The 13,445-nt window shown below is 42.5% G+C and overlaps 3 protein-coding genes across 4 annotated transcripts in view; 2 read left to right on the forward strand and 1 right to left on the reverse strand.

Moving 5' to 3' along the window:
- Nucleotides 1-6,963, forward strand: part of LOC143768073 (uncharacterized) — a 125,247-nt gene extending 118,284 nt beyond the window's left edge. Inside the window, exon 7 of the mRNA XM_077256755.1 lies at nucleotides 5,127-6,963. Coding sequence (XP_077112870.1) covers nucleotides 5,127-6,361 — 1,235 coding nt within the window. The 3' untranslated portion in view covers nucleotides 6,362-6,963. The remainder of the gene's footprint in view (nucleotides 1-5,126) is intronic.
- Nucleotides 1-13,445, reverse strand: part of LOC143768048 (uncharacterized) — an 804,459-nt gene that overhangs the window by 499,288 nt on the left and 291,726 nt on the right. The gene's annotated exons all lie outside the window — the stretch shown is intronic.
- LOC143767103 (uncharacterized) overlaps nucleotides 1-13,445 on the forward strand; it is a 415,169-nt gene that overhangs the window by 190,972 nt on the left and 210,752 nt on the right. The gene's annotated exons all lie outside the window — the stretch shown is intronic.

The following is a 13,445-nucleotide window of genomic DNA, read 5'->3' on the forward strand; positions in this document are numbered from 1 at the left end:
AGCAACGTAGTTGTTGGTGAGCTGCTGCTTCCACACACTCCGGCATCCTACAGACAAAACGTGTCCCAGTCCCGGAGTGCTGCTGTGTGTGGGGTGCACCACACTTACTTGTGGCCCATAGGCCTCCACTGGCTCTATGCTCTCTTCTTCCAGAACCTTCACAGCAAACAATCCAGGGGACACTGAATTTGCTAATACAGTCAAACTTTTACTTGGCAGCTTTCGGTATTTACAGTCCGACATATAGAATAGGGCCCAATGGGTTAAGGTCTTTCCCACAAGTACCAGACTTAACTTTAGCCCTAGTTCTCGGTATGGGCAGAGTATCTCTCTTGCTAACTCCGCTAGCCCTAGGAATTCTTCACCATCACAAGCAATGTACCCGAATTCCATCACCTTCTGCCTCTGACAGCTTAAGTCCTTCTTTCCCTGTAGCTCCGTAGGCTTACAGCACCTAAAGGCCCCGATGTCCATCTCGAGGTTCCCAAGCCTACAGATGGATTCACATGGAAGGGTTTTTTGGCAATGCACTGCCTTGAGAAACATGATCACTCTGTCCCTAGCAGCCTATTGCCTGCAGTCACTTCACCACACTTTCTCTAACTGAACTTGGCACTAACCCTCAGTTGCTGAAAACTTGCACAGAGTTGCCAGAGATTCTGGTCAAGGTACACCGCATGGACACTCATTTCCGCAAGTCAACTACAGCTGCCACCGCTCTGGCAGTGTTGCAGCAGCACATGCAAGTGCCAGCTCACCGCCTGGTGTGCAATGTGACCATGCATTGGTATGCCACACTGCACATGCTAGCAAGGCTTTGTGAGCAGAAGACACCAGATGTGAAATTCCAGCTCCAACATGCTTGTAGGTATTCTGGTCAGACTCCGCACATAACTGAAGAGTGAGCATGGATGTCTGACATGTTTGCGGTTCTCCAAGACTTTAAGAACTCCACAAAGAATGGTGAGCAGTGAGGATGCCAACATCAGCACAATGATCCCGCATCTGTGCCTACTTCAACAGTCGCTGCTGACAAACATGAAGCTTTGCATGCAGACCAGGTGGAGATGGAGGAAGACATGAGACAGGGAACAGGGATATACCTGTACTGCCCAGCCTCATTAAATCTGCTCGGTTCCAATTGGCTAACATTGAATATGCAGAGGAGGAGGAGGAACAGGAGCACAACAGAGGCTAGTTCACACACAAGTTTCCTACATGGATGGGCTCAGGAGGGAAATAGAGATGGGCAGACGCCTGGATGTTTGGGTCTAGCGGGTTCGGCCGAACAGTTACAAAAAGTTCAGTTACAAGAACAGTACCCAGACCCAAACCCAGACCCCATTCAATTGAATGGGGGGCCCAAACATCCAGTGTTTGCTGCTCTGTAATGTGCATGACAGTGTGGCAAACACCGCTTTTGATCGGTGCTAGCAGGGATGTCAGAGGTCACCGCAGTGCAGCCCGGCTGGGAACCGAGCCTCAGTGACCGTAAGTAACCTTGATGATGTCACCTCCAGTCACTGAGGCTGCTTTTGCAGCAGATCGTTCTCCCAGTGGTTCTCAGCCTATCCAGGTTGAAAACTATTTAGCCTCCAGACATGGATTACGGCATGGGACAGAATGGCAGACAGGTATGATATATTGTTGTTTTATTATATTTGGATTATTACAGGAGATCGAGGGCTTCGGTGGAATTAGGCGAGGTTGTAAGTATGGTTTAATTGAGATTATTAAAGGAGTCTGTGTTCTTTTTTCAATTAAAGGACTTTATTCTGGCTGTATCTTTATAATACAACTATAAGATTAGTAATAGAGAGGCGTTTACAAGACACCTATCCATTACTAAGCCGTGGGCTTGATGTCACCTGACAATACAAAGGTGACATCAACACCACAAATATGAACCCCACTTGCCACCGCTACAGAGCAAGTGGGAAGAGCTGGTCAAAGCATCAGAATTGGCGCATCTAATAGATTTGCCTTTTCTGGGCAGCTGCGGGTTGCTTTTTTTTTAGGCTAAGGTGCCAATATCCATGGCCGCTTACCAGCCTGAGCATACCAGCCCCCAGCTGTCTGCTTTAGCAAGGTTGGTTGTCAAAAATGAAGGGTAACGCATGCCGCTTTTTTAAATTATTTATTTAAATAATTAAAAAATACGGCGTGGGGACCCCACTATTCTTGATAACTAGCCTTGCTGAAGCAGACAGCTGAGGGTTGCAGCCTCCAGCTGTAAGTTTTGCCTGTTTGGTTAACAAAAATATAGGGAAACCCATGCCAAGTTTTTTTTTTAAATTATTTACTTTCAACGCAGGAGCGGCAGATGAATACTCCCATCCGTTGCTCCTGCTCTCGCTGTTATTAGCGGCAGCACTTTTCGGATGATGGGAGCAGTTGTCCCATCAGCTGACACCAGTGACCCCAGGTAAACTTTATACCTCCGATTACAGGTGAGCGCTCACGCTGTCTTTTGACAGGGTGGGAACCGCAGCTCTCTGACCGGCGGGGATGATTTCACCGCCAACCAGAACCGGTGTTTGCCGCAGCAAACACCCTGTGATCAGGCAGCCGAACCTGAACAGTAACACGGACTTCCTGGTGGTCCATGCCAGAACAGTAGGTGGACGCCGAACTTTACTGTTCGGGTTCACCTTCTCTAGAGGGAAATGAATAGGAAGAGATGGAGGATATGGGGAGTAGTCATCATGGTGGAGACAGGGAAGTGTTGGCTGTAGGGAACTTGGCACATATGGCAGACTTTATGTACCACTGCCTTTCCCATGACCCTCATGTTATAATCATTTTGGCCAAAAGAGAGTACTGGTGTGCACCCTGCTAGACCTACGCTACAAGGAGAACTTTGCATCTCTCTCTTCTGAGGTGGAGAGGTCTACTAAAATGGTGCTATACAACAAGGCCAGAAGGAAAAGATGTTTACCAAATTCCCATCAGACAAAACTAGCTGCAGGGTGCTGCTTGCCCAACCATGGAGGAAAGGCGAGGGAGACACATCAGGTACAGCAGATGTAGGGGTACACTGTCAAAGTTGGCCCAATTTCATGACACCCTCCCTGCGTCCAGGCCCTGTTGACTAGGTGTTTTTGACAAGGATAGAAAAGTTTTTAAATATGGTTAAGTAATACCTGTTTGTCAAAACCAACATACTCCATAATTCCTCAGTGACCTTCAGATAGTACGTCTCAAAGCTGGACACCTGGCATGATCTGTCCCTCTATGCCTTGGAGGTGTTGTGCTGCCCTGCGCTAGTGTCTTGTCTGAGCGAGCTTTTAGTTCCTCAGGGGGTCATAACAGACAGGCACTTTCGCCTATTAACAGAAAGTGCTGACAGACTCATGTTGATAGAAATGAACAAAGCCAGGATTAGACCCGACATTTCCACACCACCAAATGACAGCAGCACATCAGGTGTTTTTAATCTCCAATATTTGAATGAGGCCCACCAGTTGTTGTCTTCAAGGGTCTATCGATGACTTTATTACCCTTCTTATTCTTTCTGCAAAGCCTTTTATGAGTGTTTTATTGCCACAAGATAGTACAGTTGGCACCCTTGAATTGTGTATGAATGACCCTGATTGTAATTTTTGGCACTTAGTGTATAGCTTTATTAGTTTAGAAGTACCACTACATGACAATTTGAACAGAATGTGTAGGAGGGCCTCCCTTATGTCTAATACAGGGTGTATCTGAGTCCCTCATTTTTGGCACTACTTGCTTTCTTCATAAATTACACTGAAATTTCCAATTTTTACAATAAGAAAATCCATTTCGGTTTACTTTTTAAATTATAATTTTTTAGTAAATACTTTTTAGATTTTGCTTTTATATACAAGTCATTATACAGTAAAAAATTGGGTTTTTTTTTCCTTTTTTTCCCTGTAAACTCTTAATTTCTCTATTCTCGAATGACATGTTTGAGTCCCTACGGCTGCATTTTTCGCGACTGTAAGACAGCTGAGTAATCACTAAGCCACGTACTCTAATTACACCAGAGAAGTTTCACCATTAGTTACTCATGTTTTACTGTTGAAGACTGTTGAGTTTGATCATTTCAGTTAGAGGTGTTATTGTCTATACTCAGTTTTTGACTACAGTAGTTGGTTCCCAAAGTACTCTGATTTAACCACTATTTCAAATTTGACATGTGTCACTTTAGGCGGTGATAACTTTGGAATTCATCAAAAAGTGTAATGGGAAACAAATGGACACTACAAATTATTTTCCCACTTCTCTTGAATCCAACAATACCTATATACGGTTGTATTCCACTGTCTGGGCACATGGCGGGGTTAAGAAGAGAAGGAGCTCCATTTAGCTGTTTGAAAGTAAATCTTGCTGGAATAGTTTGGAGACACAATATATTGGTGGCACTGTTCATTAAACATGGCAGCTCAAAAAGATGGCTACTACAAGCAGGCTTTTCGCTATCTACTCAGTTTTCCATATCCCTAGGATTGCCTTGCTCATCATCCTTTAAAGGGTATACACGGATTTAACTTAAACAGAGACCCCTAGGCTTGGGCCACATTGTTACCTGCTGTTCTGTTGTGTGAGATGGGAAGAATATTCAGGTTGCCGGGTCAAAACCAGGAAGGCAAAGAAAATGCGTAATCAGAACACGCAAGAGTAGTTAGTAAATCGGCCAGAGTCACAAAAGGTAATTAATACAGAAGTCGAGAGCTGAACACAGAAGATTGAACCAAAGGAGAACAGGCTTGTATCTGGCACCTTGCAGCAGAGCTGATATTGCTGGATTGGTTTATAGAAGCCATGTTGCTCTTCAAAAGACTTTGAGCCAGTAATAATGTGAAAACCTGCTTTTCCACTGGCAGATGATGGACCTGAGTGGGGACTTTTTTTTCAGATGACTAGAGTTTTTATTAGTATTATTTTTGCCTACATTACAGTTTGGTGGCTTTTTATTTGAGCACCACAATCTACTCGTGCATCTTATGAGGTTTTCTATTATCCTATAAACTGTCATTGTCTTGATAAATCCATATTTTTACATAACTTGCTATTTTTACAGACAGTATAAGTAGAAATGTTTAAAAATATAAGTCAAGGATACTTTATTCAAAATTAATAATTGATTTTATTCTTGGCAGACGATCTTGAGATTCCACAGGATACAATTAAAGTGACTGCCATTACTCCAGACAAACCATCATCCATTCACAGTGATGATCTCTCATCTGAGCTTTTCAAACAGGTCCTGTCTTCTGATTCATTACAGACTACTAAAGAAAATCAATGTCACAAAATAAGCATTCAAAAACTAACTGCTCATAAAGCAAAAAAGTCACTTTCAGATTTAGAATATGGAAAGAGTTGTCGTTTCGAAAAATCTTTAATTAAACATCAAAACATTCACGCAGTAGAGAATAACTATTCTTGTTCCAAGTGTGGGAAATGTTTTAACAAGAAATCACATGTGGTTAGTCACCAGAGAACTCACACAGGGGAGAAGCCTTTTTCATGTTCAGAATGTGGGAAATGTTTTACAGAGAAAGCAAGTCTTCTCAAACATCAGATAATTCACACAGGGGAGAAGCCATTTTCATGTTCAGAATGTGGGAAATGTTTTACAAATACATCACATCTTGTACATAAGAGAACTCACACAGGGGAGAAGCAATTTTCATTTTCAGAATTTGGGAAATGTTTTAATCAGAAATCAGATTTTGGTATGCACCAGAGAACTCGCACAGGGGAGAAGCCATTTTTATGTTCAGAATGTGTGAAATGTTTTATAAATACATCACATCTTATCGCACATCAGAGAACTCACACAGGGGAGAAGCCTTTTTCATGTTCAGAATGTGGAAAATGTTTTACAAGGAAATCAAGTCTTGTCATACATCAGAGATCTCACACAGGGGAGAAGCCATTTTCATGTTCAGAATGTGGGAATTGTTTTACACATACATCACATCTTATCGCACATCAGAGAACTCACACAGGGGAGAAGCCTTTTTCATGTTCAGAATGTGGAAAATGTTTTACAAAGAAATCAAGTCTTGTCATACATCAGAGAACTCACACAGGGGAGAAGCCTTTTTCATGTTCAGAATGTGGAAAATGTTTTACAAAGAAATCAAGTCTTGTCCTACATCAGAGAACTCACACAGGGGAGAAGCCATTTTCATGTTCAGAATGTGGGAATTGTTTTACAAATACATCACATCTTATCGCACATCAGAGAACTCACACAGGGGAGAAGCCTTTTTCATGTTCAGAATGTGGAAAATGTTTTACAAAGAAATCAAGTCTTGTCAAACATCAGAGAACTCACACAGGGGAGAAGCCTTTTTCTGTTCAGAATGTGGAAAATGTTTTGTGAAGAAAGCATCTCAGTCACAAGAAAAGTCTCATTGTGGAGAAACCTTTCTTATATTCTTAATGTTGTAACTATTTTGCTTGAAAATCAACTCTTAATAAACATTAGATCAGTCACAAAAGGGAGAAGCTTTTTTTATGTTCAGAATGTTGGAAATGATTTAACCGACAACAAATCCCTTGTCAATTCTCATGTTTGGCCTCGTTAAAATACAAACACTCATCTACGCTTCCATGCCAGCGCTATGCCAGTGGTGTCAGGATTCACATTCCTGAGAATCACATGAGGTTGTGACATCACACGATCCCTGCTTCCAGTCAGTGTCAGCTTAACTGTCCCAGCCTTTAGATGCATTGAATATCAACTGGAAGCCAGGGCTGTGGTTGCTCTAAGACTTCCTCATGATTTTCGATTTGTCCGAAGGTGGGGATGGTGACGCCAGTGGTGATTGGGGGCAGGTTTCAAATGAAGTAACAACCTCACATGAACCCTGGGAACACAAGTGCCGACACCGCTGGAAAATGCTACACAGAGAAAATCCGTTACCATACCAAGAGTGTGAATAATCAATTACTGGAAAATCCTATTTTATTGACCATCAAAAATAACTCAGACGGGGAGAAACCATATATCTTATTGACATATTGTACAAAAACATATAACACAGTCATACAATTAAATGAGAAAGGGAAATTACTAGTGATGAGCGACTATGTGGGGGTTACCTGGCAACCCCCACATGTACTTATGCTGGCTAACAGATGTAAATCATTCAGCTGTGGTGATGAAAACTAAATCTTCGAGCACTAAAAAATACTCGGAGGACCCCTGAGCATGCTCGAGATTCTCGAGTAACGAGTATATTCGCTCATCACTAGAAATTACTTTACAACTTACATTAGTTTTTTTGACTATAAGACACTGTTATAGAAAACATTAAAATCCATAAAGCAATACCTGCCTATAAGCCCCAAATCAATAGTGGTCAAATCGCTGACACCAGCCATGTCATGTTTACTATCTATATGGAAAGGTAAAATCATGATAAAAACATAGCGGCGCTCATGAACTTCAGCGGTCTTGAGGGAAGATATTGTTAATGTTGGGGATTTTATAGAATCCTGAGGGGCTGAAAACATCCCACCACCGGGCCCACGTGACGTCATCAAGGAGGGGTGTCTGGGTGTAACTTAGGTGCTTATAAAAGGTCAAGGCTAATTATGATCTGGGTTCATGCAGAAAGATATATATCAGTGTATGTACGATCCCGTTCACTGGACGTTCCCAATCGCAGTGCTCTCCTTCGCTAAGCCAAATCATCTCTGTATACTATAGTAAGTCTCCTGCTTTACTTTTGAAAATTTTATGCACTGAATATGCTGTATTGTTTGTCCTCTTTGTAAAAAAAAAATGTTTAAATCATAAATTTTTATTACATTTTTCAACATACAACAAAAGACAACACCCATCCAAACTCCCTCCCCCTCCTAGTTCCAGACCACATAGCAATTAGCAAGTATCTTATTATATTAATTAACGTATCTAAGCTGAATACGTCAATCTTGTACACTCATGTGCAAATAAACATTATCAAAGAGAAGTCCCAAGTCTCCAAGTTCTTTAGTTTTCACCTTAAACAGTAAGGACATTATGGGAACAGATTTTATATGCTTCACTCCAAGGACGTTAATCAGACATATCTCTCTGGACACAAGTAATAATATTACCCAGCTATCGCCAAGTAAGGAGATAATATCCATGCCTTGGTGAATTTTTCAGTCCTCCCATATTTTACAGTAATTATGCAGGGCTCTCCTCTTTTTAGATACTCCTTCTTCCAGACGTAGCAGTAGATTCATTTTTTTCCATAAATTCCCTAAACGTAGGTGGCTCTCTGTCCAACCAGTGTGCTGCTATAATTTTCCTGGCTTGATATAACATTCTTGTGCCAACCTTATGTTTGCATCTTCAGCAACCGCATCCACAAAACCCAAGACACAAACCAGAGGATGTGTAGGAACCACAACCCTAAACACCGTGATTATGTGGTCTATGACTTGGGTCCAGAAATTCCAGATGAAACCAGACCAATGACATGACACGTGCGTGTCTCAATTGAAGGTGCTGAAAAAAATACTTAAGTGGTAGTTGGAATTAACCTCTTAACTGCTGAAACCTTATAAAGTCTCCATCCAACTGAAGCTAATCTATAAATAGGATCCCTGCTCGTCACTAGGGGCTAAAGCCCTCTAACCTGAATATTTCCGGCAACTTTGGGTTTTGCCATGTAGGAGTAACTGTTGTGTGGATTCCGCAGCGGTTTACACCTGCTCCATAATAGGAATCCGCAGGTGTAGAACCACAGGTGGAATCCGCGAAAAAAATGCGGTAAATCCACGGTAATTCCGCTTGAAATCCGCAGTGCGTGTTACCTGCGGATTTACCAACATTAGTCGGGAAAATTCCGCAGCGTAATCTGCAGTATGTGCATAGAGCCCTGAAGCAGTTTAAGATGCTGCAATTGTGAGGCTAGAAAATCCAGCCACGGGTTAGGGGCAGCCAATCCTCCCGCCTCCTTCCCCCTCTGTAATGTGTCACATTTAATCCGAGCTGTGCCTTTTTTCCAAATTAATTCTCTGAACATAGTCTGAAATTTATAAAAGTGTTTCAGAGGAATCCACCCCGGGGCATTGTGGATGACATATAACAGCTGGGGCATGAGGATCATTTTACCCAGATTTGTGCGACCTACTACTGATAATGCTAATTGACACCAGGTTTTGATTTTTGCTTGGAATTTCATGTATAGTGGATCCAAATTCTGAGGTATAAACGATCTAACATTTGTTGAAACTCGCATGCCCAAATATTTAACCCCTTCCCCACTTTAAGTCTCGTTTCACTCACTTTGGATGCTTGAGGAAGTTCATCCACTGGCATCAACATAGATCTCTCACAATACGAAGCCCCAAAAAATCCCCAAGCTGGTTAATCATAGATATAGCGTTTATCAATGACTCCTCTGTATCCCCAAGAAATCCCAACAGGTCATCTGCATCCAATGCCACCCTTCCTTCCACAGAGCGATGCACAAAGCCCTTTATCTCCCCACTAGTCCTTAGTTTAATAGCCGGGGGTTCTGTCACCAATGCGAACAGAGGGGACAGGGGGCAGCTTGGCCTAGTTCCCCTACACAGCGCAAAAGCCTCTGACCTACAACCATTTATTGTAATTCTGGCACATGGATTGCAGTATAAACATACCTCCCAACTTTTGAAGAAGAGAAAAAGGGACAAAGTCTGCAGTGCGCTTAGCGTGCCGCAGCAAATTTTAGGCCACGCCCATAACCACACCCATTTCACAACTAGTCACACCCATATCCACACCCCAGTCGCACCCATTTAGCACTGCTGATCACACTGACTGGTACTGAGGGCACAGTGGCTGGTACTATGGGCACACTGACAGGTACTGAGGAAGAAAGAAAGAACAGAGAGAGAAAGAGAGGGGAAATGAAGAAAGAACAGAGAGAAGGGGAAGAAAAAGAACAGAGAGCGAACGAAAGAACAGAGAGAAAGAAAGGGGAAAAAGAACAGAGCGATAGAAAAAACAAAGAAAGAGGGTAAAGAAAGAACAGAGAAAGAAACAGGAAATGAAGAACAGAAAGAAAGAAAGGAAGAACAGAGAGAGAAAAAGAACAAAGAAAGAAAAAGGTCAAAGAAAGAACAAAGAGAGAAAGAAAGGGGAAATGAAAAAAGAACAGAGAGAGAGAAAGAACAGGGAAGGGGAAGAAAGAGAACAGAGCGAACGAAAGAACAGAGAGAAAGAAAGGGGAAAAAGAACAGAGAGAAAGAAAATGGGGAAAGAACAGAGCAAACGAAAGAACAGAGAAAGAGGGTAAAGAAAGAAAGGGGAAATGAAGAACAGAGAGAAAGAACAGAGAGAAAAAGAACAAAGAAAGAAAGAGGTCAAAGAAAGAACAAAGAAAGAAAGAGGGGAAAGAGAACAAAGAGAGAAGGAAAGAGGGGAAAGAAAGAACAGAGAGGAAGAAAAGAGAGAAAGAAAGGGGAAGAAAAAGGACAGAGCGAAAGAAAGGACAGAGAGAAAGAAACGGGAAAGAAAGAACAGAGAGAAAGAAAAAGAGGAACGAAAGGACAGAGATAGAAGGGAAAAAAGAACAGAGAGAGAAAAGGGGAAAGAGAGAAAGAAAGAGGGGAAAGAAAGAACAGAGAAAGAAAGAACAGAGAGAAAGAAAGGAAAGAGAGGGGAAAGAAAGAACATAGGGAAAGAAAGAACAGAGAGAAAGAAAAAGGGGAAAGAACAGAGATAGAAAGAAATAACAGAAATAGAAAGAAAGAAAGAGGGGAAAGAAAGAACAGAGAGAAAGGAAGAACAGAGAGAAAGAAAGAGGGGAAGAAAGAACAGAGTGAGAGAAAGAAAAAGGGGAAAGAAAGAACAGAAAGAAAGAAAGAGAACAGAGAGAAAGGAAGAACAGAGAGAAAGAAAGAGGGGAAAGAAAGAACAGAGAAAGAAAGGGGAAAGGAAGAACAGAGAGAGAGAAAAAGGGAAAGAACAGAGAGAAAGAAAGAAAGGGGAAGAAAGAACAGAGAAATAAAAAGGGGAAAGAAAGAACAGATTGAAAGAAAGGGGAAAGAAGGAACATAGAAAAAAAGAAGAGAAAGGAAGAACAAAGAAAGAAAGGGGAAAGAAAGAACAGAGAAAGAGGGGAATGAAAGAACAGAGAAAGAAAGGAGAGACAGAAAGAAAGAAGGAACAGAGAGAGAAAGAGGGGAAAGAAAGAGCGAAAAGAGATGCGGTGCAACTCGTACACACGCTGCTCCGATGCTCCATACACCTCGTACACACACGGCTCTGCTACATCCACCCTGTACCATGCCTCCCAACCGTCCCGGATCCAGTGTGTGTACGAGGTGTACCGAGCGGAGCCGTGTGTGTCTACAGAGCGGAGCCAAGCCGTGTGTGTACGAGGTGTATAGAGCAGAGCCGCATGTGTACGAGGTGTACGGAGCGGAGTCGCGTGTCATTTACATTGTGTAGTACGTACCACCAGCATTGTGCCATGATTTGCTGTCTCATTATAAAGCACCTGATACAGTGTCAGGCTTAGCTTTAATGTCAGGCTTTACAAGGCTGCAGCACCAATGAGGCTCAGTTGCACGGGAATTATCGGTGAGGCTGCCAGTGGGGAAAAATAGCAAGTCACAGTGATTAGCCCTCTCCTGGGACCTGCAGCTGCTCCTCCTCCTCCTCCAGCATTCACTGGACTGTGACATCAACTACTGAGGATAGTCCCTCTGCTATCACACAGCACTGAGCAGCCGAGGCCAGTAACAGAGGAGGAGGCTGAGACGAGCGTCCATCCCACCCTGCTCAGCCCTACTCATTCCACGCACGATTACCCAGGCATTAGCTCCACTGCTGCTGACATTGCGGCACCCAGGCTGTGTCCCGCAGGTAAGTCCTGGTGTTACCTACCTCACAGTCAGGGCCGGTTTTAGACAAAGTGGGGCCCTAGGCAAAAATTTTAAGTGGGGGCCCCAAATGATAACATTGCACTGTTGCCCCCATATTTAGGGGCCTTATATCGGCCAACGGGTCTGCCACTATTAGCTGTATGCAGGGGCGTTGCTAGGGTCAGAAAAGATTGGGGGCCCAAGACAAAGAGTTGCCTCCAACCCCCTCTTAATTCTTTTTTTAACTCTTCAGATAAAACACTGCTAACTCTCTGAGAACAGATAATGTAGTAGATGTCACCTGCAGTCCTATGTAACACCATAGATATAGCATTTCAGAGTTACACTATGTTCACGTGCAGCATTTTTTTCAGTAGCCAAAACCTTTTCTATTAGTAGTAAAAACGTTGCGTTCAAAACCCCTGTTTTTCCGCTTGTTTTGTGGTGTTCTTCACTCTTTTTCCAGCAGTTTTTTGGAGTGAGGACGTTTGCTTTGTCTACAGTATGTTTAAGGCCACATTCATACGATCAGTATTAGGTCAGTATTTCATTTCACATCAGTATGTGTAAGCCAAAGCCAGGAGGGTGATAAATGCAGAAGTGGTGACGTGTTTCTCAGGCTATGTGCACACGCCGCGGATCTGCAGCAGTTTTCCATGCGTTGTACAGCACCATGTAAACCTATGGAAAACAAAATCTGCAGTACACATGCTGCGCAAAATACTGCGCGGAAACCCTGCGTTGTATTTTCTGCAGCATGTCAATTCTTTGTGCGGATTCCGCAGCATTTTGCACTTGCTCCATAATAGGAATCCGCAGGTGTAAAAACGCTGTTGAAAACCGCACAAAAAAACGCGGTAATTCCTCAATAAATCCGCAGGTAAAACGCAGGGCGTTTTACCTGCAGATTTTTAGGAATCTGCATGGAAAAATCCGCAGCAGATTCCGCAACGTGTGCACATAGCCTCATTGTTCCACTGCTGTTTCTGCATTAAAAATATTGACCTAATAGTTTAATTCACCAAAACCACTTAAAAAATTGCAGTGAAAAATGCCGTTGCAATATCTGCAGCTTTTTTTATTCTTTCATTGCTTTCTACGGGTGAAAACACACTGAAAGAAGTGACCCGCTACAGATTTAAAAAGCGCTACAGTTCTGAAATCCAGTCAGAAAACAAACAAGCGCCTGCAGGAGATTCGGAAATCTATGTTTTGCTGGCACTTTATAAAGCAGCTTTTCGCCATGTTCATATGCAGAATTTTTGCAGCTTTTTCTTCTGCAAATAAGAAGTTTACAGCATTTTACAGCAAAAACTGTGATTTTCAGAAATCTCCTGCGCACCCTTTTATTTTCTCCTGACTGAATTTCACAACTGCAGCGCTTTTTAAATCTGCAGCGTGTCACTTCTTTCAGCATTTTTTTTCACCCGTAGAAAGCAATAAAAAAAGTTTAAAAAATGTTGCAACGTTGATTTTCGCTGCAATTTTTTGTGAATAACACTAACTTTATTAAACATGTACTGTAGACAAAATGCATACTGTAAAAAACAAACCGCACTGAGGGTGTTCTCCAGGGGGGTTTGGGAGAGACATTCCGGAACAATAGAGCAATG

Source organism: Ranitomeya variabilis, chromosome 4, assembly GCF_051348905.1.
Source record: "Ranitomeya variabilis isolate aRanVar5 chromosome 4, aRanVar5.hap1, whole genome shotgun sequence".
NCBI lineage: Eukaryota > Metazoa > Chordata > Amphibia > Anura > Dendrobatidae > Ranitomeya > Ranitomeya variabilis.